Source organism: Bombina bombina, chromosome 1 (genome assembly GCF_027579735.1).
Source record: "Bombina bombina isolate aBomBom1 chromosome 1, aBomBom1.pri, whole genome shotgun sequence".
Lineage (NCBI taxonomy): Eukaryota > Metazoa > Chordata > Amphibia > Anura > Bombinatoridae > Bombina > Bombina bombina.
Window position 1 is genome coordinate 592,885,716 of NC_069499.1, and position 23,536 is coordinate 592,909,251.

The 23,536-nt window shown below is 40.4% G+C and overlaps 1 protein-coding gene across 1 annotated transcript in view; it reads right to left on the reverse strand.

Annotated features, from left to right (window-relative positions):
• DIP2A (disco interacting protein 2 homolog A) overlaps positions 1 to 23,536 on the reverse strand; it is a 311,461-nt gene that overhangs the window by 198,464 nt on the left and 89,461 nt on the right. The window contains exons 14-18 of the mRNA XM_053698887.1: positions 13,685 to 13,749; positions 12,948 to 13,041; positions 12,499 to 12,618; positions 12,285 to 12,399; positions 7,262 to 7,401 (exon numbers count right to left, since the gene is read on the reverse strand). Of these exons, the coding sequence (XP_053554862.1) occupies positions 7,262 to 7,401; positions 12,285 to 12,399; positions 12,499 to 12,618; positions 12,948 to 13,041; positions 13,685 to 13,749 (534 nt within the window). The remainder of the gene's footprint in view (positions 1 to 7,261; positions 7,402 to 12,284; positions 12,400 to 12,498; positions 12,619 to 12,947; positions 13,042 to 13,684; positions 13,750 to 23,536) is intronic.

A 23,536-nucleotide genomic window follows, 5' to 3' on the forward strand; every position in this document is an offset into this window, starting at 1 on the left:
CAGCCGCAGCATGTTCCACAGGAAGCGGAGAGCATCGACCTCCCTTCCCAACGGCCACCGGAGTATCAGGAGGAGGAGGTAAGCCAATCTCCCCCTCCCCAGCTAACTCCTAACTTGGGCCCAGGGTTAACAGTGGAGATGTTAACCCCCACTGACCCCCACGTTCCCTTTGCCACCGGGCAGGACTATGCCCCAATTCCCCCAGCAGAAGAGCTGGCATCAGAACAGAGCGCTGCTGGCCTCTGCCCTACAGACCCCCTTGTTACAGGACTGGCCTGCAAACCCCTCACCCCAGCAGAAGCGCTGGCACCAGGGCAGAGTGCCGCTGGCTTCTGCCCCCCAAGTACCATCAGCTATTTGCACAGCTGCGCCAGGAAGGCAGAGGATGCTACACTTTCATCCTATAACCTGGAACCTACAGGCCAGTGCTACTTGTTGTGGGGGGGCTGCTTTGCTGCTAGTGTTTATTTGTGGGTGGGTTGCGAGACTAACTTAGGCACTGACCGACAGAAGGTCAGGTGCCTTGTTAGTCTCCCTCCAAAAGGGGAGATATGTTACAAACTGCTATTTGTGACTGGCCCTTTGAATGGAAGGTTGCCCTGCTTCCCTGGATTTTGGAGAAGCCTATTTGCCAGCCTCCTTCCTCATGACTATGGCCCCTGGAAGATTGTGCCCCTGAGAGTATATTGACTTTTGTTGGGTGTGTGTGGCCCTTTGGGAAACGTCTGGGGACATATTGTGACTCTGGTGAACAATGCCCCCTTTAAGACTATGTCCCCAGACCTGTGAAATGACTTGTCCCTGGCTTTCTCCCACTTGGTTCAGTTTCATTGTGTGCAATTAAGAGTTAAATTTTGTTCAGCTTCAAGAAACCTATTCTACATACAAGTCTGCTGGGATTAGCTCTAATTAGGTTTAGTGATCAACTTTCCCATTGTCTAATCAGACTAGTATTGATAAGGTGGACTGCATTGTTTTATTGTGTGTAATGTTATCTGCTGAAGTAAATGTTGTGGCCTGTCAAAGGGAGTGTCTCTCTATCTAATATCAAATGTGTGATGGGGGATTTTATGCCTCCCCCTGAGAGTGTCCTGTTTGCATGTAACCTCAATAAAAAGGAGGCTGTGTGCTCCAGCACATGAGACCTTTTTTCTGTCCCTCTAACTTGCAGCTTTGACTCATGTTTGTAGGGGACAGCTTATAATCACTACAGGGATTGCTGACTATGGTGCTGATGATTCTTTGGTGAGCGCTAGGAGCATCCTTTTCTACGGTCCAACTTCCAGCCAGCCTGGAGGCAACCGTAACAAAGACGTTTGTGCAAAAGAATAGACAGTGCAGAAATCTGACCTTTCAGAGTACTGACTGACAAACCTTTCTCCAGGCTATCCTAAAGAAAAGATAAAATACGGGGAATCCTCACCTGGCTCCAAGAGAAACCCTTATATTCACACCAATATATTTACGCCTTACCTTATGGTAAATCTTGCGAGTAACCGGTTTGCGAGCCTGAAGCATAGTATCAATGGCCGCTTCATAAATACCACGTCTAGACAGAACTAGACGTTCGATCTCCAAGCAGTCAGCTTCAGAGAATCCAGGTTTGGGTGGAGAGATGGACCCTGAATTAGAAGATCCTTCCTCAGAGGTAACCTCCAATGAGGTAGAGATTACATCCTTACCAGATCCGCAAACCAGATCCTGCAAGGCCATGCAGGAGCTATTAGAATTACCAATGTTCTCTCCTGTTTCATACAAGCAATGACTCGTGGAAGAAGAGAAAAAAGAGGAAACAGGTATGCCAGAGAATTTCCGTAGCCCCCCCCCCGAGTATGACGGCGTGAGAGTTCCTGGAGCTCAATTACACAGACAGATAATCCTCCCTGATTGGCTAGGAGGTGCCTGAGAGACGAGCGGCATTTCGAAAGAACCCTTGGAGACTGACTAACGTCACCCGGTCTTTGTGCAGCTTTTGCAACTAACCCTACTGCTAACCCAGGCATCAGCTTGCTTGGAAAAACTTGCTCTGAAAGCACACACGCTTTGCTAACCTGCTTAAAAGACTCTCTATGCTTAAAAGACTTTCCGGCTTATTGAGAGACATTTTTATGGTGTGTTTGACAAGTACTTCAAACCACACACTTGCTGCTATTTGCTGTATTTTATATTTGCTGTCATATTTTATATTTGCTGTGATTTTTTGTGCTATTATTATTGCATTTTATCGTTATGAAATATTATTAACTGTTATGAACTGTTAGATTTTTATTGATGTTGTTTATTCATATATGATGTTTTAGTTTTGTGTTATTATATTAAATTTAACCCAGTTATTTCATACACCTTCCAGTTACTGCACACATTTAGCCATCTGTGTGATAGCGCAGCTGTGTTTAATTGCTTGCCTGCAGTTTCACTGCAGACAGTGTAGTTAATTTGTTCTATTATATGCCAGAGAAAAGATCCAAGGAACTGCTAGAGCATCTATCAGAGCGGCCTGAGGATCTCTTGACCTTGAACCGTACTTTGGAACCCCGGCGTTTTGAAGAGACGCCATCAGATCCAACTCTGGAACCCCCCACCTGAGGGTTATCTGAGAGAATACTTCCGGATGGAGAGCCCACTCCCCTGAAGAAAAAGTCTGTCTGCTCAGAAAATCCGCCTCCCAGTTGTCCACTCCTAAAATGTGGATGGCAGATAGGAGACAATTGCGAGCTTCCGCCCACTGCAGAATGCGAGTCACCTCCTTCATGGCCAAGGAACTGAGTTTTTTCCTGGTGGTTGATGTAAGCCACTGAGGTGATGTTGTCCGATTGGAATTTGATAAACCAGACTAAAGATAACTGAGGCCAAGCTACCAAGGCACTGAAGATTGCTCTCAACTTCAAGATGTTTATGGGGAGAGTAGACTCCTCTCGAGTCCACAGGCCCTGAGCTTTTAGAGAGCCCCAAACTACTCCCCAGCCTAATAGGATGGCATCCATAGTCACAATCACCCAGGAGGGTCTCAGGAAGCAAGTGCCCCGATCCAGGTTTTCCTGAGAAATACACAACGAGAGAGAGTCTCTTGTTAGGGGATCCAGATCTATCCTCTGCGATAAATCTGAATGGTCTCCTATGCTGACTGAGCATGCATAGTTGCAGAGGTCTCAGATGGAGCCGGCAAGAAGGAAAAAGTTTTAATTTTCTGACGTCCATCAGGAAAATCTTCATGGACATGGAAAACGGCAACAGATTGGAAATGCTTGTCCAGAAAGGCAAACCTTAGAAACTGGTGATGATCCCTGTGAATGGGAACATGTAAATACGCGTCCTTCAGGTCTATAGTCGTCGTCATGAACTGACATTCCTGAACCAATGGAAGAATGGAACGAATAGTTTCCATTTTGAAGGATGGGACCCGGCGGAATTTGTTGAGGCACTTTAAGTCTAGGATTGGACGAAAAGTTCCCTCCTTTTCGGGAACCACAAATAGAGTTGAATAGAATGTTTCCCAACCGCGGTCTTCAAGTACCGCCAACAGTCCTGGTTTTCATTATAGTTGAACCAGTGCACAGGTCAAGTAATCAGCTGATCAGTAACCATCCTGCTCTCATCCATCAGCTGATTATTTCACCTGTGCTCTAGTTCAGCTATAATGAAAACCAGGACTGTTGGGGGTACTTGAGGACCGTGGTTGGGACAGGTACAATAACATCCAGGGAGAATAGGTCCTCTACGCAATTTAAGAAGGCCTCCCCTCTTTACCTGGTTTAAAGATAGTCTTGACAGGAGAAATCTGCCCCTTGGAGGGCAAGACTTGAATCCTATTTTTTAACCCTGGGATACTATGTCCACAGCCCACGGATCTGGGACATCAAGTATCCAAGCCTGACAAAACAAGGAATGTCCGCCCCCCACCTGATCCAAAATCTGATCAGGGGCGGATCCTTCATGCTGAGTTAGAGTCAGCAGAATGTTTCTTGTTTTGTTTTCCCTTATTCCAAGGCTGGCTGGACTTCGTAAAAAACTTGGTCTGGTTTGGAAGAAGAAGAGGAAGACTTCTGTCCCTTAAAGTTGCAAAAGGACTGAAAATTAGAAATCTGACGACCCTTAGGTCTATTCTTGTCCTGAGGTAGGAAAGATCCCTTTCCACCCGTAATTTCTGAAATGATTTCCGCCAGACCAGGACCGAATAGAGTTGTACCTTTATAAGATAAAGCCAAAAGCTTGGCCTTTGAAGATACATCAGTCGACCAAGATTTTAACAACAGAGCTTTACAAGATAAGAGAGTGAAGCTAGACATCTTAGCTCCCAGTCTAATTACCTGCATTTTCGCATCGCAGATAAAAGGTATTGGCTAATTTAATAGCCTTGATCCTATCTTGGATCTCCTCAATCGTAGTCTCCTCTGAGATCATATCATACAGGGCATTGCACCAATAAGATGCTGCTCCCGCAACCGTAGCAATTTTTGCCGCAGGTTGCCACTGTAATCCTTGATGGATGTACATTTTCTTTAAGTAAGCCTCCAGCTTTTTAGCCAATGGATCCTTAAAGGAACAACTATCCTCTATAGGAATGGTAGTTCTTTTAGCTAGAGTGGAGGTAGCTCCTTCTACTTTAGGCACAGTGCGCCATGAGTCACGAATGGAGTCAGCAACAGGAAATATCTTTTTCAAAACAGGGGAAGGGGAAAAGGGAACCCCTGGCTTATCCTATTCCTGAGCTATAATTTCAGATATTTTGTCAGGAACAGGAAAAACATCATCAGAAGAGGGAGAATCATAAACTCTGTTAAGCTTAGAAGACTTTTTAGGGTTGACAGCAACTGAAGGTTCAGAGTCATCCAAAGTAGCTAGAACCTCCTTCGGTAGTAATCGGAGCTGTTCAAGGGACACTGAACCCAAATTTTCTCTTTCATGATTCAGAAAGAGCATGCAATTTTAATTAACTTTCTAATTTACCCCTATTATCATTTTTTCTTCGTTCTCTTGCTATCTTTATTTGAAAAAAAGGCATCTAAGCTTTTTTTTTTTTTTGGTTTGAGAACTATGGACAGCACTTTTTTATTGGTGGATGAATATATCCACCAATCAGCAGGAACAACCCAGGTTGTTCACCAAAAATGGACCGGCATCTAAACTTACATTCTTGCATTTCAAATAAAGATACCAAGAGAAAAAAGAAAATTTGATAATAAGAGTAAATTAGAAAGTTGCTTAAAAATTCATGCTCTATCTGAATCACGAAAGAAAAAAATTGGGTTCAGTGTCCCTTTAAACCTGAAATTAAATTCTTCAGATTCACAAGATTTTTCTCCCATAGTATCAGTCTGAGATTTCACATTCAGAAACTACTGAAGTATCCTCCTCCTCAGACATCTGTGAAAGGCTAACCAGAGCAGATTTAGAGTCAGTAACCTTGCTAGCAGACAAATGTTTAGATTTCCTCTTACGCTAACCCGACGTAGGGAAAGCAGACAAAGCCGCAGATACTGCAGAAGTAATCTGAGCGGCAGGCTGAGAGGACACAGAAGGCACAGTATGAGAAACAATTAAGGCTTGGGACGCATTATCCTGAGAGAGACTGGGCTCAGAAGGGAATAATTGGTCTTTAAATTTTAAAGTTTTAACTAAGCAAGAGGAACAAAATTGCATTGGCAGGACATTCTGAGCCTCTAAACATAGTAAGCATTTATCTACAGACATAGACTGATCTAATTCTGAATCCATAACTACAGAATTTAGCTTAAAGGGACATTAAACCCCAAAAATTTATTTCATGATTCAGACAGAAAATACAATTTTAAACAACATTCCAATTTACTTCTATTATCGAATTTGCTTCATTCTTTAGATATCCTTTGTTAAAGAAATAGCAATGCACATGGGTGAGCCAATCACATGAGGCAAATATGTGCAGCCACCAATCAGAAGCTACTGAGCCTATCTAGATATGCTTTTCAGCACAGAATATCAAGAGAATGAAGCAAATTAGATAATAGAAGTAAATTAGAAAGTTGTTTAAAATGACATTCTCTATCTGAATCAATGTCTCTTTAATGAAAGTGAAAAAATAAAATAATTTTCAAAATTAGTAGAGACCCTTCCCACTCTTATCTAAAATAATAGAGTGCAAAATAAAGATAACCTAAAAAGCAACCTCAATTGCCTTAGGCTCCTATCGGACAGAAATGACACCCAACTAGTAAGAGGAAGTGGGACTCCTGCAGTAATTCTCTCAATCCATTTTTGGCGCAGTTTCACGCTGACACAGATCCGCCTCACTAAGGTCCGCTCCGATAAAGCGGAAGTGCGGGCGTCACGTGAGCGGGACAAAAAGTAACTGCGCCACCAAAAGTTTACTCATAAGTAAAACCGTCAACTCAATTAAGGTTTAAGTGAAACCCCCTCAAGTGTGTCATAACCTATGTACTAGTCACATTAGTCCGTTGCATCAAATAAAGGAAATCCACTACGGTTCCCTAAGCTAAGTGAACTCCCTTAAGTCTCATACTGTGCTCCCTTTTAAAACACATAAAGTGTCAAAAATCTGCCCACAATATAAATCCTTAACTAATAAGGATTACTACGTCCCAAAATGGATCCGTATGAGGATTAACCTCTTAAGTGCTGCTGTCCTTCAGTACCTAGAAGGAAAAGGCACTTAGAGCCAGCTGCAGGACAGATACTGCTACTTCGGTGTGACAGGTACTTCACTCCCTGTCATGGACCTGTAGAAAAAGAAAGAACAGAGTAACTAACTCTGGCTTTCTTCAAAGGGGTAGCAAAGTGTTAAAAGTAAAGCAAAGACTACCTCGCCGCCTTTTAACTGCTAAAAGCCACCACTACTCTTACTAAAGAGATTGACGTGGACACAGCTAGACCCCAATGCCAGCTTGCAGGGAAAAGTACCCATAAAAGGATAAAAAAATCTTCAGACACCAACTTCGCACATCATCCATTGACAGAGGCAAAGAGAACGACTGGGGATTATGGGTAAGGGAAGTTACACTTAACAGCTTTGCTGAGGTGCTCTTTGCCTCCTCCTGCTGGCCAGGAGTTGAATATCCCACTAGTAATTGGAATTACGGCGTGGACTCTCTATGCCATAGGAAAGAAAAAAGTATTATTATAACCGAGTTGGTTATGCAAAACTGGGGAATGCGTAATAAAGGGATTATCTATCTTTTTAAACAATAAAGTATACTGTCCCTTTGCTTCACTGGATGAATTTAATGTTGTGTAGTAACATTATTAGTTTACTGAGTTCTCTTACCACCAGGCATCACCTGACCCACATCTTGCAGCGTCAGGGAAGACAATTTTTCCTCAGTGTCTGGTCGAATTACCCCATAACTAAGCCCATTCATGGACAAGACAGCCTTTCCTGCAGGCAAACCTCCTAGATCTGGCGGTCTACAAAAGAAAATAGTAGAATATAAAAAGAAAGCACTGAGAGGTGAATAGAGAACTACACAGTCTGACTGCATGAGAGGCAATCAATGGTCAACAGTCAATTAAAAGGACACAAGAACCAAACACACAAAACAGGCAAAGTACAGGGGATAGTGATAGAAAGTAAATCAGGAATGGGTAGGCTCAAGATATAACACAGGAAAAGAAGAGGGTAAGGGTTTGAATGAAGATCCATCTACTAGTCAGATCAACAAATATCTAGCCCATGTTAGGAGAGAACACACTAGTCAAGGAGGAGGTCATCTGAATATCTTGCACAGGAAAAGGGACCAAGAGGATCTAGATTGAAGAGGGCAGTTAGAAAGGGCACAAGAGGAGATCTAAAACTATATAATGTAGAAAAATAGGGACGAGACAGACTATCTAGGACAGGTGGATTGGTGTCAAGGAGTCCATTTCAGAAAAAAAACAAAAACAGACAAGGCAGTACAGTACAAGGAATAAGGGAGTCATCTAGAACACAAAGGAAGTGAGTCCTAGGATCTAAGGCAGAAGGTGTCAGTCGTATAATCTAGCACAGATAATGTAGGAGCCAAAAAAATGTAAGGAAAGATGGAAATTGGCCTAGAAACCTACTTAAGGGTAAGTAGATCTGCCTGACAATTAGACAATAGTCTAAGAGCTAGCACAGGAAAGTGGAAAATGTTGATTTAGAAAAGGAGAGAATAAGCATAATGGTCTAGAACAGGAAATAAATAAATAAACTATGCCTTCCTGATCATTTTCTTTTCTTCCGATGAAAAGAGTCCACAGCTGCATTTATTACTTTTGGGAAATAAAAACCTGGCCACCAGGAGGAGGCAAAGACACCCCAGCCAAAGGTTTAAATACTCCTCCCACTTCCCTCATCCCCCAGTCATTCTGCCGAAAAACAAGGAACAGTAGAAGAAATATCTGGGTGAAAAGGTGCCAGAAGAATAAAAAACAAAGACGCCCCACATTAAAAAAAGGCGGGTGGGGAGCTGTGGACTCTTTCCAGCAGAAGAAAAGAAAATTATCAGGTAAGCATAATTTATGTTTTTCTTCCTAAATGGATAGAGTCCACAGCTGCATTCATTACTTTTGGGAAAACAATACCCAAGCTATAGAGGACACTGAATGCCAAAACGGGAGGGTACAATAGGCGGCCCATTCTGAGGGCACCAGGCCTGAAACCACTACCCAACAAAAAAAAAATAACCTACTTCGTCCGAAGCCGAGAAAAAACAGAAAGGAAAAAGGACACCGACCAGCAGATAGCCCGGAAACCTAGGAAGAGACCGCAACATCAGACACAACTGAGCCAACAGTCCTCCGGAAGACAATGTCGCCCAACAGTCGGTCCCCCACCACACACCCTTTACTAGCGAAGTGAACCCCCGCCAAAACTCCCAAAGCAATAAGGCACGAAAGAGCCAAATGGGAACCGAAGGTACCCCAAACTCCATAAAAGGAAAAAACCCCAATGAAACCAAGCTCGCAAGACCTAAAAGGGTCCTGACAACAAGGGGAGGCAACGTCCAATCCAAATAGAACCACAAGGTTTAGAACCGGAAGCAGAACAGAAAAAAGTTCTCCCAACATCCTGCAAGGATTGGAACAGCTAGCTAGCACTCGGTCAAGGCACAAACAGCCGTAGCTGGTTTCAGAAATCAACCCTTCACTTGCCAGGCAGCAAGTCAACCAGCGCCTAGGAACAACTGAAAACAGATACCAAACATCATCCGAACTCAGAACCCCGAGGAGTTCTGGCAAATTACATGTAGCAGACCTAGACGAGGTAAACACCTGAGTCAAGAAGAGGCAGCGATCCTCTGCATGACACAGAAGAAAAGCTTGCTAGAAGCGGCTAACAAAATGTAGAGTGCTAAATCTCCATTACAGAAGGCACACCTTAGGCAACCAAAAATGCCAGGCCTACACATAGGTCTTGAAAGAAAGGGAGAGCCCAGAACCTCAACAAGGAACAATGCGCCCCCAAGATCCGAGAGAACAACGGATCTCAGGACCTACCTCCAGTCGGGCCAGCCCAAGCATCGGCAGGTCTGAAACCAGGGTACCAGAAAAACCCCAGACTCAAACGAGCATAAAAAAAATGGCACAGCCATTACAATGGTGCTCGGGTGCCAACCCGAAACACCACATGAAGACCGTCGACAAGGCCTTAGACCTAAAGGTCTAGCTAAAGGCCCAACATAGACTCAAGGCAAAGCCAGCAACTCTCCAAATGGACAGAACAACCCAGAGAGCGTACCTCTCTCCAAAATAGGTTAACCCGTCTGTCCTAACCTCCTGAAGCCAGGAGAAGCCCCAAAATAGGGACCACACTTCCGAAGGAAGGATATAAGCCCCCCCAAGATAAAGGGGGGCCAGAAGGCCAGAGCACCTGCCCTCAGGACACAGAACCGAGAGAACAAAACTCCAACGCACTGACCAGGAAGGAACCCCCTGAAGATCTAACTGGCTAGCACACAAACAAGGTGCCATAGCTGCAGTGGTCCCACAGCAAAATGGACAACAAGAAAAACTTGCAAGTCCCGACCAGGAGACGAGACCACCCCTTGCCAGAGTCCAATGCTTCAAGGCGCTAAGGAAGCAAAGCCCGAAACAAGGTCACTAGAGCCCTAGCCACAACAGCCACCTATGACAAAGAGCAAGGGGATACCTCGAGGACAAAGTCACTCGAGCAAAGGCTAGCCTCCACATCACCTCCAAAATCAGAGGAGAAACCCTTAACAGAGCTCAAGGAGACCACACTGCCCATGTCTCTAGAAAGGAACCAACTCCTGAAGGGAACCAGGTCCTCCTAAGGAACCCAAGGAACGGATGAAGTCCACAATGTCTCAAGAAGAGGACCACAGCAGGAACAAGTCGAAGGACATTCCAGATCCTCAGAAGGCCAAACCGCTCAAATAGCGGTAAGGAGGCGCTAAGCCCCCAATCCTTCCCAGAGAGAAGAACTCTAGGCCCCGAGGAAATTGGAGCAAAGAAAGTGACGCAGAGGAACTCCGCTGACCTGGTCACCAGATTGAGTGCTGAATAAGGACTGACACAATCCTTCCAGTCATACGGCTCCTTTTAGAGTGTTCAGCTGAACTTGTAAAGAAAAACAAGAAGACACACAAATAATAATATAAGCAGAACAGGCACCATGTGTCTGAACAAGCCACAGGACAGAAGATCTGAATCCCAGCAGGACCAGCCGCAGCTTGGGTCATAACTGTCAATTTGACTAAATATTCCCTCAGAGGGGAAGGTAAAACAGACAAACCTAGAACTAACGTGTCCCTTAACAAGCTTCTGAAGAAGCAACCAGAGAGAATCGATCCCAGAAGTTCATGAAGGAAACACATAATCGAAATTTAAAGACATCCTAACCGGATAAAAGAAAATATAAGGCTTAACCCCAGGAGGAAAACAGGCAGACCCGCAGGACCAGCCAAACGGAACCCTGATCTTCCAACAAACAAACTGGGAAAGATCTCAATAAGCAGATAATTTGGAAATTACGTCATCCCCTCATGTCTAATGAGGTGAGCCATTCGAAGTAGAATACTGCGGATTCCCGTATACATTAAGGATAGGATCCTCCAATAACTAAAAAATGTGTCTGAGTAAAACGCGAAGATGCGCTATATTGTAACGAAAGGCACAACACTCAGGAACAGCTACACCTGCAGGGAACTGTATAGGCTCACCCAAGTTCGGTAGACCCGGGGCGATCGGGCACAAGCACAAACGCAAATAAATGTCTGGACTTTGCAGACGCATAATCGCCAAAAATATGTAAATGTGAAAGCGAAACCGAACTGCAACCTCCGAGGAGGGATAAACATAATCTGGGTTACCCACATATGTAGCAGTAGGGAGCGGTAGGGAACTTTCCTGTTGGAGGACAGAACCTGTCATTTTCAGTCGCCACACGGTCAGGAATGCGGAAATGGAAGACCAGAACGTAAACACCTCCAGTCACAAGGTGAACCGTACAGTCCAAAAAAAAGCTTGCCCAACCATAAGGTCAAGGTAAAGTCAAGAGCCCAGTTAACACTGCACATAAGCAGATTAAATCACATAACAAACATGATTAAAAAAAACCCTGTTCAATAATCCCCCTCAGGACATATTAACCCTCGATTCCAAGATACCAAGGAGCCTCACTGATGCACTATAAATATACTTAATAAGTCCCGCAAGATAGTTCCTTACGGGAAACATTAATACATTCTGATGAAGTAAAATGAAACTATCTTACCGGAATCAACACCGTGGAACAGGATCACATCCTTTTAAGTGTGACGAATAGTAGCAGTGCCTCCGCCATGGACTTGAGAGAAAAAAAGCAGGCAGCGAAGCGAAGATCGACAACGCTGATTGCTTGTGGAGCTGTTAATATGGGTCTGGAGGGTTTTGCAGAAAGACTCTCCCTGCATCTCTGGACTCTAACTTTCATCCAGGCTCTCACTGAGAGACTGATAGGATTACATAAAACTCCTATCTCATGTCGAAGAGTACTACCCTCCATAAGAGACAAAACAACTTCTGACACTTCTCTGCCAACCTCCGGGAACGAAAGGCAAAGAATGACTGGGGGATGAGGGAAGTGGGAGGAGTATTTAAGCCTTTGGCTGGGGTGTCTTTGCCTCCTCCTGGTGGCCAGGTTCTTATTTCCCAAAAGTAATGAATGCAGCTGTTAACTCTATATTTAGGAAGAAAAGAAGAGCGCAAGGACCCTAGAGAATAAAAAAAAACACATGAGAAAACAAGAATGAGTTGAGTGTAGTGTAGTGGGGCATGTGAGACAGGAATAACAACTACACAACACGTAATTCACTTGTAAGACTCACCTGCGCATAGACACCGTTAGTGCCTCAGAGGAGCTGGCACAGGGAGAAATTACTTCAGGCCGCAGCCCCCGTGATTGGAAGACATTGAGAAAAGCATCACATGAAGAAATGGACCCTGTAGGAAGAGACCCTGTTACACTCCAGAATTATCCTCTGCTGGTCCCTGAAAGGACTTCACAGTACAGACTAAATGATAGATAGTAGTCTGACTCACATGGATTAGCTCCATCAGCTACAATAAGCATCCGCAGAGAACTAAGACTCACATCCCGTTGATCACGCTGTGCCAGAAGGGACCAATGCATATCCCGTGATTTAACCAGAGCAACGCGGGCTGTACAGAGAGGCAAAGAATAAAGTCATAAAAAAGAGCATCTATATTATTAGGTGTATAAATCTGAGCTATGTGAAATAATCATGTGTACATAAGCTTGCTGTAAGTAAATCAGTGCATGAACAGCTATCTGTTCTGGCATAAAATAACTTATATTTTGGTTCACCTCATGGGCAAAAAGGAGAAATAACATTGCAAATAATGAAAGATAGAGCAAACTGCAGCAGGTAACAGACGTTAAGCACACAAGCGCAATATCTGAAACTCACAAGAGATAAATCATATCACATGTGTATTTCAGATTCCAATGTGCTGATAAAGGGCTCTACCTTTGTAGGCGCTGACCTTCTGAATCCAGGAGAGAGGATTCACCTTCATTAGTGCATAAGGAATAGCAACGACATGCATTCGGTTCAGAACGGTCTGTAGAAGAAGATGAAGTGTACATTTGGGATTAAAGTTGTGTTTCATCAAAAATAAGACGTGACTTACAGGAAGTAGTTAGTATATATTTGGCTAAAAACAACCAAATTTACAAATGTGGGTCACTTTGCCTTATTAATTATTTTATTTTTCTATTTTTTTTTTTTTCATTTTTTTTTTCACCAGTGAATTTTGACCTTTAACTTCTGGTTTCTAAAAAAGGTGGCTATTTTGTGATCACCTGGGTTCTAGCATTCTGTATTCTAAACCAGGATTATCTGACCTTTTCATACAGGTGGCCATAATTTCAGCTGTGGTCGTTAAATACATTTTAGACAATCTATTAATTTTTATTTACTAAAATATGTGAAAAAAATCTGCATAGATTTTTATTATCTATGTATTTGTTAGATTGACACAATGCACAAATAATAAATCATTTGTAGGGTAGGAGAGTCCATTGTGCTACAGAGTAGTACAGGTGCAGGAATGAGTAGTGACTGAGGGCAGAGCTGTAATGTAGACCCCCGGCCTTACGTTGAACAGCTCTGCTCTAAACACTGTAAACCCCACATCCACACGGTAACCAATCATATAATGTTTTATGGGTGCAAAACACCAAGTATAGACAACCAGGACTCACTGTTAGTACTCCATGCCAAAGACCAGCATCACGCTTAAAGTCCAAAACGTTGGTTAATGTTTCTGCTGTAGGAACATAAACAAATGCAACCGTTCAGATTTATGAAACAGATTGTTTATTTACGAGACATTTGGTTATGGACAACTTAAAGGGAGATGAAACACAAAATTGTTTATCACTAATTAGATAGAATGTACAATTTAAAAATTAATGTAAAAAGATGTGGGCGAAAAAGTACATTTAAACAATAAAAGGTTGACAGTATGAAACCTGTGTGAGTTGTTATACCGCAAGTGGTCACAAAGTATATATAAACAAACACTTGTAGTCAAATACTTGTAGCAAAAAATAGTAACTGTGACAGGTTTCAAAATAAAGAAATTCTTCACTTTTCCAGTTATGTTCGTATAAAACTTAGCTTTTATTTGCAAAAACTTGTGTAAAAGTATATAATTGTACAGACCTGGAGAAGAATTCTTGCTGACTTTAACAAACAAAGTACTAAATACCTCTGACTCCTGAAGGGGCGTCACTAGACGCGTTTCGCCGTAGCTTTCTCAATAGTGACTAACTTGTAAATAAGACCGCCAACTTTTTAAACTTCCTTCTCTTCTTGCCGCTTCCAATCAGAAAGCAGTCTGATCCTATCTACAATTCTAACCTGTCATTCTATGTTCTTACATAATACTCATCTGTTGCTAGGTAGAATGTAAATATCTTGCCCGCTGTGGGCTATACTCTGATCCTCACAACCAATCATTAATTATATCAGGAAATATCATCAGCTGTTGCTAGGGAGAGTATTCTATCAGATTCTATTGACTTAACTATTGCAACAGTGTAATGATTGTGTATATAAATAAAAACTATGTTCTAGCAGTATAAAACAAATCGTGTTTGGAGCTACATAGGTTTTAATACACATTTTATATTCCCTGTTGCAATGTTGGATCCTATACTAAAAAAAGAGAAAAATAAGAAAAAAGAGATTATAAATAAAAAACGGAATAAATAAAACCACAAAATCTGCTCTGCTGGGGACCAATGAGCTGTTGGTAAAGCAAAAAAGGGGGAATGTTTTTTTCTCAAAATAAAAATATGTTGCCCATAAGAGAAATACATTGCTTGTATGAAAAATACACTACTTGTAAGAAGAAGAAGCTGATTACCAATCAAAGGAAGATTCTGAGATGTGCAAAAGAAAGGGGAAAATGCTACAACATTTATACAAATAAGGGATTCGAGACTAAGGCTAAGGACCAAGCTGTCAAATTTAGCTTTTTAGTGAAATTTTCCTTCTATAGTGATAACCATAGTCTATCACAATAATTTTTTAATAGCAATTTTTTGATAATTTTTTAACCCAAAAATAGGTCAACATCCCAACTAGCATTTATGCAATTGGGCTCCTTTGTTTGCAAGAAAAATATCCATTTAGTCTCTTTAAATAATACATTTCTAAATCTATTACCTCCCCTAGGTAAGATGTTTATATAGTCTATTGCTTGTATCTGAAATGCTCTTGTAGGATTTGGATGTGTTGCAAAATGTTTTCCTACTCTTGTTTTTGGTTGGTCTGCTTGTATATCGTTGAGATGTTCCCTAGTCCTATCTTTTAGCATGCGGCTCGAACAGCCCACATAATGTTTTTCACATAATGAGCATGTAATAAGATAAACTATATATCTAGAAGTGCAATCTAAACAATATCTAATTTTATATTGCTTTTGTGTGTTTGTAGACATGAATGTTTCTCCTGTCTTTACATAGGCACAAGTGAGACATGGATTGTGTCCACACTTGAAGCAGCCTTTTTTATCTAGCCAATTTTCTTTAGTCTTCATGTTTTTAGTCCCTGTGTAGACATACTCAATTAGTTTATCACCTATTGTTGGTGATCTTCTGGCTATGTATCTACAGCCTTCCTGCACTATGTTATTCAAATTATTATCTGTTTGTAGTATATTTAAGTTATTCTTTACTATGTTTGTAATTTTGCTGAACTGTTTACTGTATGTTGTGATAAAGTTAATGCCTTTTTGTTTCTTAGATGTGTTTCTAAGGTAAGATTTTCTTCCTTTTTTGGGATTGAGTAGCTTTTTTCTATTTATCAGTCTTATTTCAGACTGGATTTGTCGCAACTTACTCTTTTCATAACCTCTGTCCACTAATCTTGACAATAGCTCCTCTGAATGTTTATCATACGCTTCTGTTGTAGAACAATTTCTTCTAATGCGTATAAATTGGCTTTTTGGAATTCCTTCCTTAATGTGATTAGGGTGGCATGAATCTGCACGTAGGATAGTGTTACCAGTTATCTCTTTCCTATACAATTCTGTATCTATCCTTTTAGTTGCTATCTCACCTGATAGGCTTATATCAAGATATTTAATCGTTTCTTTATTATACTCCCAGGTAAAATTAAGATTGTAATCATTGTTTTTCAAATAGGTAATGAAGTCTTGAGCTATTTCTTTCTCACCCTTCCATATAACCAACAAATCATCAATGTATCTGGTGTACATAACGATATTCTCTAAAAATGGATTCCGAGTAGAAAAAATATACCTTGATTCAAACCACCCTAGGAACATGTTTGCATACGAGGGGGGCAAATTTTACCCCCATCGCTGTCCCACATTGTTGCAGGTAATATATTCCATCAAACTGAAAGAAATTGTTGGTTAATAAGAAGTTAAGTACTTCTATAATGTAATCAATCAATCCCTCTGGGTATGTGCTGTAAATGCCCAAAACGTATCTCACTGCCTTTAAGCCCAACACATGTGGAATACATGAGTACAAGGAACCGACGTCTATAGTGAGCCAGCATTGATCCTCCTCCCATTTTTCTTCTTTAATTTTTGTTAACAAATGTGTTGTGTCTCTTAAGTGACCAGGTAGTTGGATAACACAGGGCTGTAAAAGATTATCAACCCATTCACCTAGATGTTCTATTAGGGACCCCACCCCCGAGACTATTGGTCTACCAGGGGGTCTGAGTGCGTCTTTGTGAATCTTAGGTACTAGTCTGAAATTAGGTACTACTGTATGCTCTTGTAGTAAGTATTCACCCAGGTCTTCATCCAAAATGCCCAGATGAATACCCTCATCAACTAGATGTATCAATTTCTGTTTTACAGTTTCTGTAGGATCATATTTTAATCTCTTATATGTTAGTTCATCATTTGTCTCTGTGCTTCTAAATAGTAATCTAGTTTATTCTGAACTATTATGGAACCACCCTTATCCGCTTGTGTAATAGTGATTTGTTTGTTAGACATGAGTTTATCCAAAGCCTGCCTTTCTTTTTTAGTCAGATTACTATTTTTGTGACTACTTCCTTTTGTCATAGAGTTATTTTTTAGGTCTATTAGATCTTTATAGATTTTCTCTTGAAAGAGCTCAATAACCTTGTCTCTAGTATTAACTGGGTAAAATTTGCTTTTGTTTTTTAATAGACTATTAATTTTTTTGTGTTTTTGCCAATCTTCAATCTCTCTTGTTGACTCTGATTGAAGTTCTAATAATGAATTTCTAGAACACAGGTCTGTAAACCTTAAACTATTATTTATAGAGTTACATGGATTTAATGCATTGTGGACCTCATTTTCCTCTAATTGAGGACATTCTTCATCATTTTTACCAAAAAAATGTTTTTTCAGGACAATTTTTCTCAAAAAGTTATTAACGTCCACTATTGTATCAAAGAGGTTAAAGTCAGAAGATGGTGAAAAGCCTAAGCCTTTCTTTAATAGGCTAATTTCTGATTCTTCAAGCTCATAGCTAGACAAGTTAATTACAGTCCGTATTTTTTCTTGTTCTCATTCTTGTTCCTCAAAACCAGTTGGTATCGGTTTGTCATTTCTTCTTTGTCTTGTGCTGGATCGTGACCTCCTTCTGCCTTGTCGTTTTTTGACTCCTCATCTGTATTTGTGTCATCTGCTATATCACTTACTGCAAAGGTAGTGGAGTCTAATGATCTTGTTATAGGGGTAGATGCTGAGTGTGGACCTGAGATATTTGGTTCTGAGAAACTGACTTTTTTTGGAGCTTGATTTCCTCCTTGTTTGCTGCGGTTCTTCTTATGATTTTTATTTTGGTTATTAGTTTTGTCTTTTTTGTTGTAGTTGTTGTTGGCCACGTTTATGGCTTTTACCCTTGGACTGATGTCCCTCTTCTTTTTTTCTTGGTGTCTATGATGTCCTGAATGCTTGAGTCCAGCTATATACTACTTTCAGAGAATAATCTTTTTCATCCCTCGCAAACTTATTATTCTTACGAGTGATCAGTTCATTTTCTAATTCCTTTAGTTCTTTGCCAAGTTGTTAATCATACTCCATATAGTTTGGGTCTTGTGTGTACTCTTTAAGTTGGACTTGCAGATCTTTTATTTCCTCGAGACTCTTATTTCTTTTCTTGTGTTTTTGTTTTAACAACTGTGACATCAATTTTAGAGAACACTCTGTAAGTGTAGCATTCCACTCAAGCATGAAATCTTCCTCATCCCTTTCTGCAGTTGGAAACTTCTTCATACGTAACCCTCTTGGTATGATTTGATGTTTTATATATTTGTCAAGGTATATTATTTCATACCATGCCTTAAGTTCATTGATCCTCAGTTTTTCCATTTTAAAAAACATCAAACCTAGATGGTTGGTGGTCTGTGATGTTGTTGAATGTACAATTTAAAAACAAAAACTTTCCAATTTACTTGTGTTATCGAATTTACTTTGTTTTCATGATATCCTTTGCTGAAAAGTGGGTAGGTAGGCTTGGGAGAGTGCATGATCTTGTAGCACAATATGGCAGCAGGTTTGCAAGAATGTTTATAATAATTTTAAACTGTGCAAATATAGCTGCCATCTAGTGATCAAAAGCATTCTTGCAAAACTGCTGCTATATAGTTCTACAGACACATGCATGCTATCTACCTAGGTATTCGCTTCAACAAAGAATAGCATGAGAACAAATGTAAATGTGAAAATAGAAATAAATTGTAAACATTTTTTAAAATGACATGCTCTGTCTGATTCATGAAAGAAAAATTGAGGGCTTCATGTCCTTTTAAGATTGTAAATTACTTCTGTGTAGTATTTCTCCCCCTCCCCAACAGCAATGTGCGTATAATGATGGAGAAATGAGGGACACTGTTTCCTCTATGGTATGTGCACATGCACAGGAAAATGTAGTGCACAAGCATTAAAAAACAAAATATATGCTTGCCTGATAAATGTATTTCTTTTGAGGTGATGAGAGTCTACGGGTCCATTACTTCTGGTAATGATTCAACTCCTGGCCACTAAGAGGAGACAAAGATTCCCAAAAACTCCAAGAGTACTCAATCCCTCCCACCTCTCTGACAAACCAGTTGTATGTATAGTCAAGCAAGGTGAAATAGAAAGGTAGAAAAGGAAAGTGGTGTGCAAACTAGAACTGCCACCAGAAAATAATTTAAAACAAATCAATTAAAGGGGGGGCGAGCCTCGTAGACTCTCACCCCCATGAAAAATATTAATTTATCAGATAAGAATAAATGTTGTTTTCTTTTCTAACATCGTGAGAGGCCACAAGACCATTACTTCTGGGAATTAATACCCAAGCAGTGGAGTCCACGAGTAATTAGGGTAGGATAAAACATTTTTTTAAAAAGGCAAACGTCTAATTTCCAGACACCGCTGCCTGGAGAACTTTGCTTCTAAAAGCCACTTCCAAAGAAGCAAATGCATCAAAATACCCAGGAAGTGGAAACTGATCTGGTAGAGTGAGCAGTAATGCACTTTGGGGGATACATCCCCCCTTCAAGTAAGCCTTGTGAATTAAAAGCTTTAACCAAGAAGCCAAACTAACAACCGTGGCATGTTGGCAATTGCGTGGCCAGAGAAATTAATTAAAGGGACAGTTTACTCAAACAATGTCTCCCCTTTAATGTGTTCCCAATGATCAACTTTACCTGCTGGAGTGTATTTAGCCTATGGTATCCCCACCCATCCTGAAAGTTTTTGGCTTCAAGGCCACTGTGTTAACACAGCCAGTAGAAGAAATTACACTCCCAGTGGGTTATAGAAGAGATAAGGTAATACAATGTTAATTTCCCATTGTTCTCTCCAAGTACTGGTGATTGGTTTATGGACAGATATAAGATAAAGAAGCAGGTATATGTAAACGATGTGATAAAGTAATGAGATCTGATTATACCTACAAGCTCAACCCATTTTATTAGGTTGTGGCTTCAAAACACAAAATCAGCCAATTCATTTACACAAATAAACATTAAAATGCAAATCTCATACATTTTATACTCTGCAGCTGGTAAAAAAGTAATTGAAAACACATTAAGGGATAAACAATTTTATAGTATACTGTCCCTTTAACAAATTAGAGGCTTATCTAAAATTTGTTGTAGCCTGTAGATAAAATTTTAAAGCTACAGCCAAATTATGTAGAAACTGTTCTTTAGAATTTTTAGGATTCGGACAAAGAGAGGGGACTACAATTTCCTTATTGATGTTGTCTGAAGAAACTCCCTTCTTGTTCTTAAAACAGCTTTATTTTGATGGAAAAATCAGATAAGGGGGCTCGTAAGAAAGGGCAGACAATTTATAAACTTCTGATAAAGGAAATTGTTAAAAAAAAAGAAACAGGACTTTCCAAGACAGAAGCTGAATGTCTAAACCATGCATAGGTTTAAATGAAGAAACCTGTAAAACTAAATAAACGTCCAAGGGGGTGAAATTGGCTTAATGACTAGTTTTAACCTGATCTAAAGCCTGACCAAAAACTCTGAATGTCAGGAAGCTGAGCATTTCTCTGTGGTATAAACCCAAAAGAGCTGAAACTTGACCTTTTCAAATAGCTAGCAGACATGCCCTTATCTAACTAAAGAATTCTTGGAATCATGAACAAATTCCAATTAAAACTTTGATTTTCACACCATATTTGTGATAGATCGTTGTCATGAAAGGTTTCCTGTCCTATAGTATGTGATTTGAAACAGTATCAGAATAACCTTGCTGTTTTAAAATTATGCTATTAATCTCCAAGTCGTCAAGTTGAGAAACTCGAGATCTTGATAATAAAATGAATCCTAAAAAGTAGTGCCGTAGATGAAGAGACAAAGGAGGAAAGCTGGACATCTGTACTAGATTTGCAAACCAAGTTCTGTGAGTTCAAGCTGGTGCACAATAAGAATTACTGATTATAGCTTCTGCTTGATTTAAGCTATCACTCTTGGAAGCAGAACTTTTGGAAGAAATATGTATGCCAGCCTACAAGACCAAGGAGCTGCTAGAGATTCTAGAAATGTTACCTGAGTATACCTGGATCTTGAAAAATATCTGGGAAGCTTGTTGTTTAAACAAGAAGCCATCAGGTCTATCTTTTTAAGACCTCACTTCTTTACTATCTGCTTCAAGACATCTAAATGAACAGACTATTCCCCTCGATGAATACATTGGCGACTGAGATAATCCCCTTCTTAGTTGTTCATGCCTGGAATATGAATCACAGAAATGATGAAGAATTTTTTTTATGTCCAATTGAGAATTTGAGAAACCTCCTTCATCACTAGAGAACTGAGTGTTCCCTCTTAATAACTGATAAATGCCAACACTGTGAAATTGTCTTACTGAAAATCAAAATAAGACTCCCCCCTTTAGCAGAAGCCAACTCTGAAGAGCCCTGAAGCTCGAATACATTTGGTAACTTTGCCACCTGAGGAGACCAAAGACCCTGCTCTTTCCTGGAACCTCAATACTGCTCCCCAAGCGGAGAGACTTGCTATTGTGATTATTGTTTAAGTTGGACGTATCAGCAATCATCAGACCTAGCACTTCTAAACATAGAGCTACCATAGGGTTGGAAATTGACTGAAGTTTTGCACAAGTTGTCTGTAACTTTAGTTAACTCTGATCTGTTAAAACATAATTTATGCTTACCTGATAAATTTATTTCTCTTGTAGTGTATCCAGTCCACGGATCATCCATTACTTATGGGATATTCTCCTTCCCAACAGGAAGTTGCAAGAGTTCACCCACAGCAGAGCTGCAATATAGCTCCTCCCCTAACTGCCATACCCGATAGTTTCATTGATATTGAGTATATGACGACTCCCAGGTAAGAAACTCTGGTCTGAGGAGACAGAGGACTCTTTGGAACATTGATTCTCCAACCATGTTATCTAAGGAACAACAAAAGATTGTTGGTATGAGAAATTGCTAAAAGGTAAAGATATCGCTCAGTTATGGAGTCCAGCTGTCAGTATAGCCTGTACTGCAGCAACCTCTACTCTGGTGTGACAGTTTGATCAGATTTCTGGATCTTATTAAATGGACTAACCTGACTTGTGGCCTATCTTCAATAGGAATAGTAGTTCTCTTAGCCAGAGTAGAGATAGCTGACTGTACCTTCGGCACTGTGCGCCACGAGTCACAAATAGAGTCAGCAACAGGAAACATCTTTTTAAAAACAGGGGACGGGGAAAAAGGAGTCCCTGGTTTATCCCATTCCTGAGTAATAATATTTGCCATATGGTCTGAAACTGGAAATACTTCCACAGATGAGGGTACATCATATACCCTAATAAGATTACTAGACCTCTTTGGAAGAATCCACATCTGTTGCAGAGAATCCAAAGTAGCAAGAACCGCCTTCAAAAGAACTCAGTGTTCTAACTTAAAAAATCTGAAATTAATTTCCTCTGAATCTGCAGAATTTGTCACCACAGTATCAGAATCTGACAATTCCTCCTCAGAAGCCACTGAAGAATCATCCTCATCAGATAATTGAGACAAACTGACTAACGCAGCTTTAGTGGAGTCAGCCTTAGTAACATCAATATATTTAGATTTCCTCTTTTATTTACCAGAAACCTTTGGAAAACCTGATAAAGCTGCAGAAACAGCAGAAGTAATCTGTGCAGCAAAATCCCAAGGTAAAAAACACCCCCAGGAGGTTGAGAGGAACCGTAGGGCACTGCATGTGAAGCTTGGGAAGCTTGAGAGGGAATGCTGAGGCGTAACTAGGATAACACTATCCTGAGAGACAGGAGGCTCAGGGAGACATCTTAACTTTAAACTTTAAAGTTTTATTTAAACATGAAGAGCAAAACTGTACAGGAGGAATTATCTTAGCCTCCAAACACAATAAGCATTTTTCAAATTAATCAACTTCAGTGTCCATAATTGGGTATCAGTTCACAATTAACAAAAAAATGTAAATGCCAAATTAAGTTTATTTATATGAAGCAATAAATTGCTCCAAACAAAAACGTCTCTTCGCCATCCTCCCGTGACGTGATCAAGGCAAAGAAAATGACTGAGGGTTATGGGTAAGGGAAGTGATACTTAACAGCTCTGCTGGGGTGCTATTTACCTCCTCCTGCTGGCAAGTAGTGAATATCACACTAGTAATTAGAATGTTTCGTGGACTCTCCATGCCATAGGAAAGAAAAATCTTTATTAAAGCTTGGAGCAAAATTTGAAGAACTGCCTTGTAAAGAGCAAACAGAGGGAGGACAGACCAATTTAGAGACAAGAGCAGCATTAGATTGATTAGCATGTGTCATGTGATCCATACAAGAATTGCAAAGTTGTGTTAAAGGGACATTAAAGGGACATGAAACCCAATTTTTTTCTTTCGTGATTTACAAAGAGCATGTCATTTTAAACAACTTTCTAATTTACTTCTATTATCTCATTTGCTTCATTCTCTTGATATCACTTGCTGAAAAGCATATCTAGATATGCTCAGTAGCTGCTGATTGGTTGCTGCACATAGAGGCCTTGTGTGATTGGCTCACACATGTGCATTGCTATTTCTTCAACAAAGGATATCTAAAGAACTGAGCACAT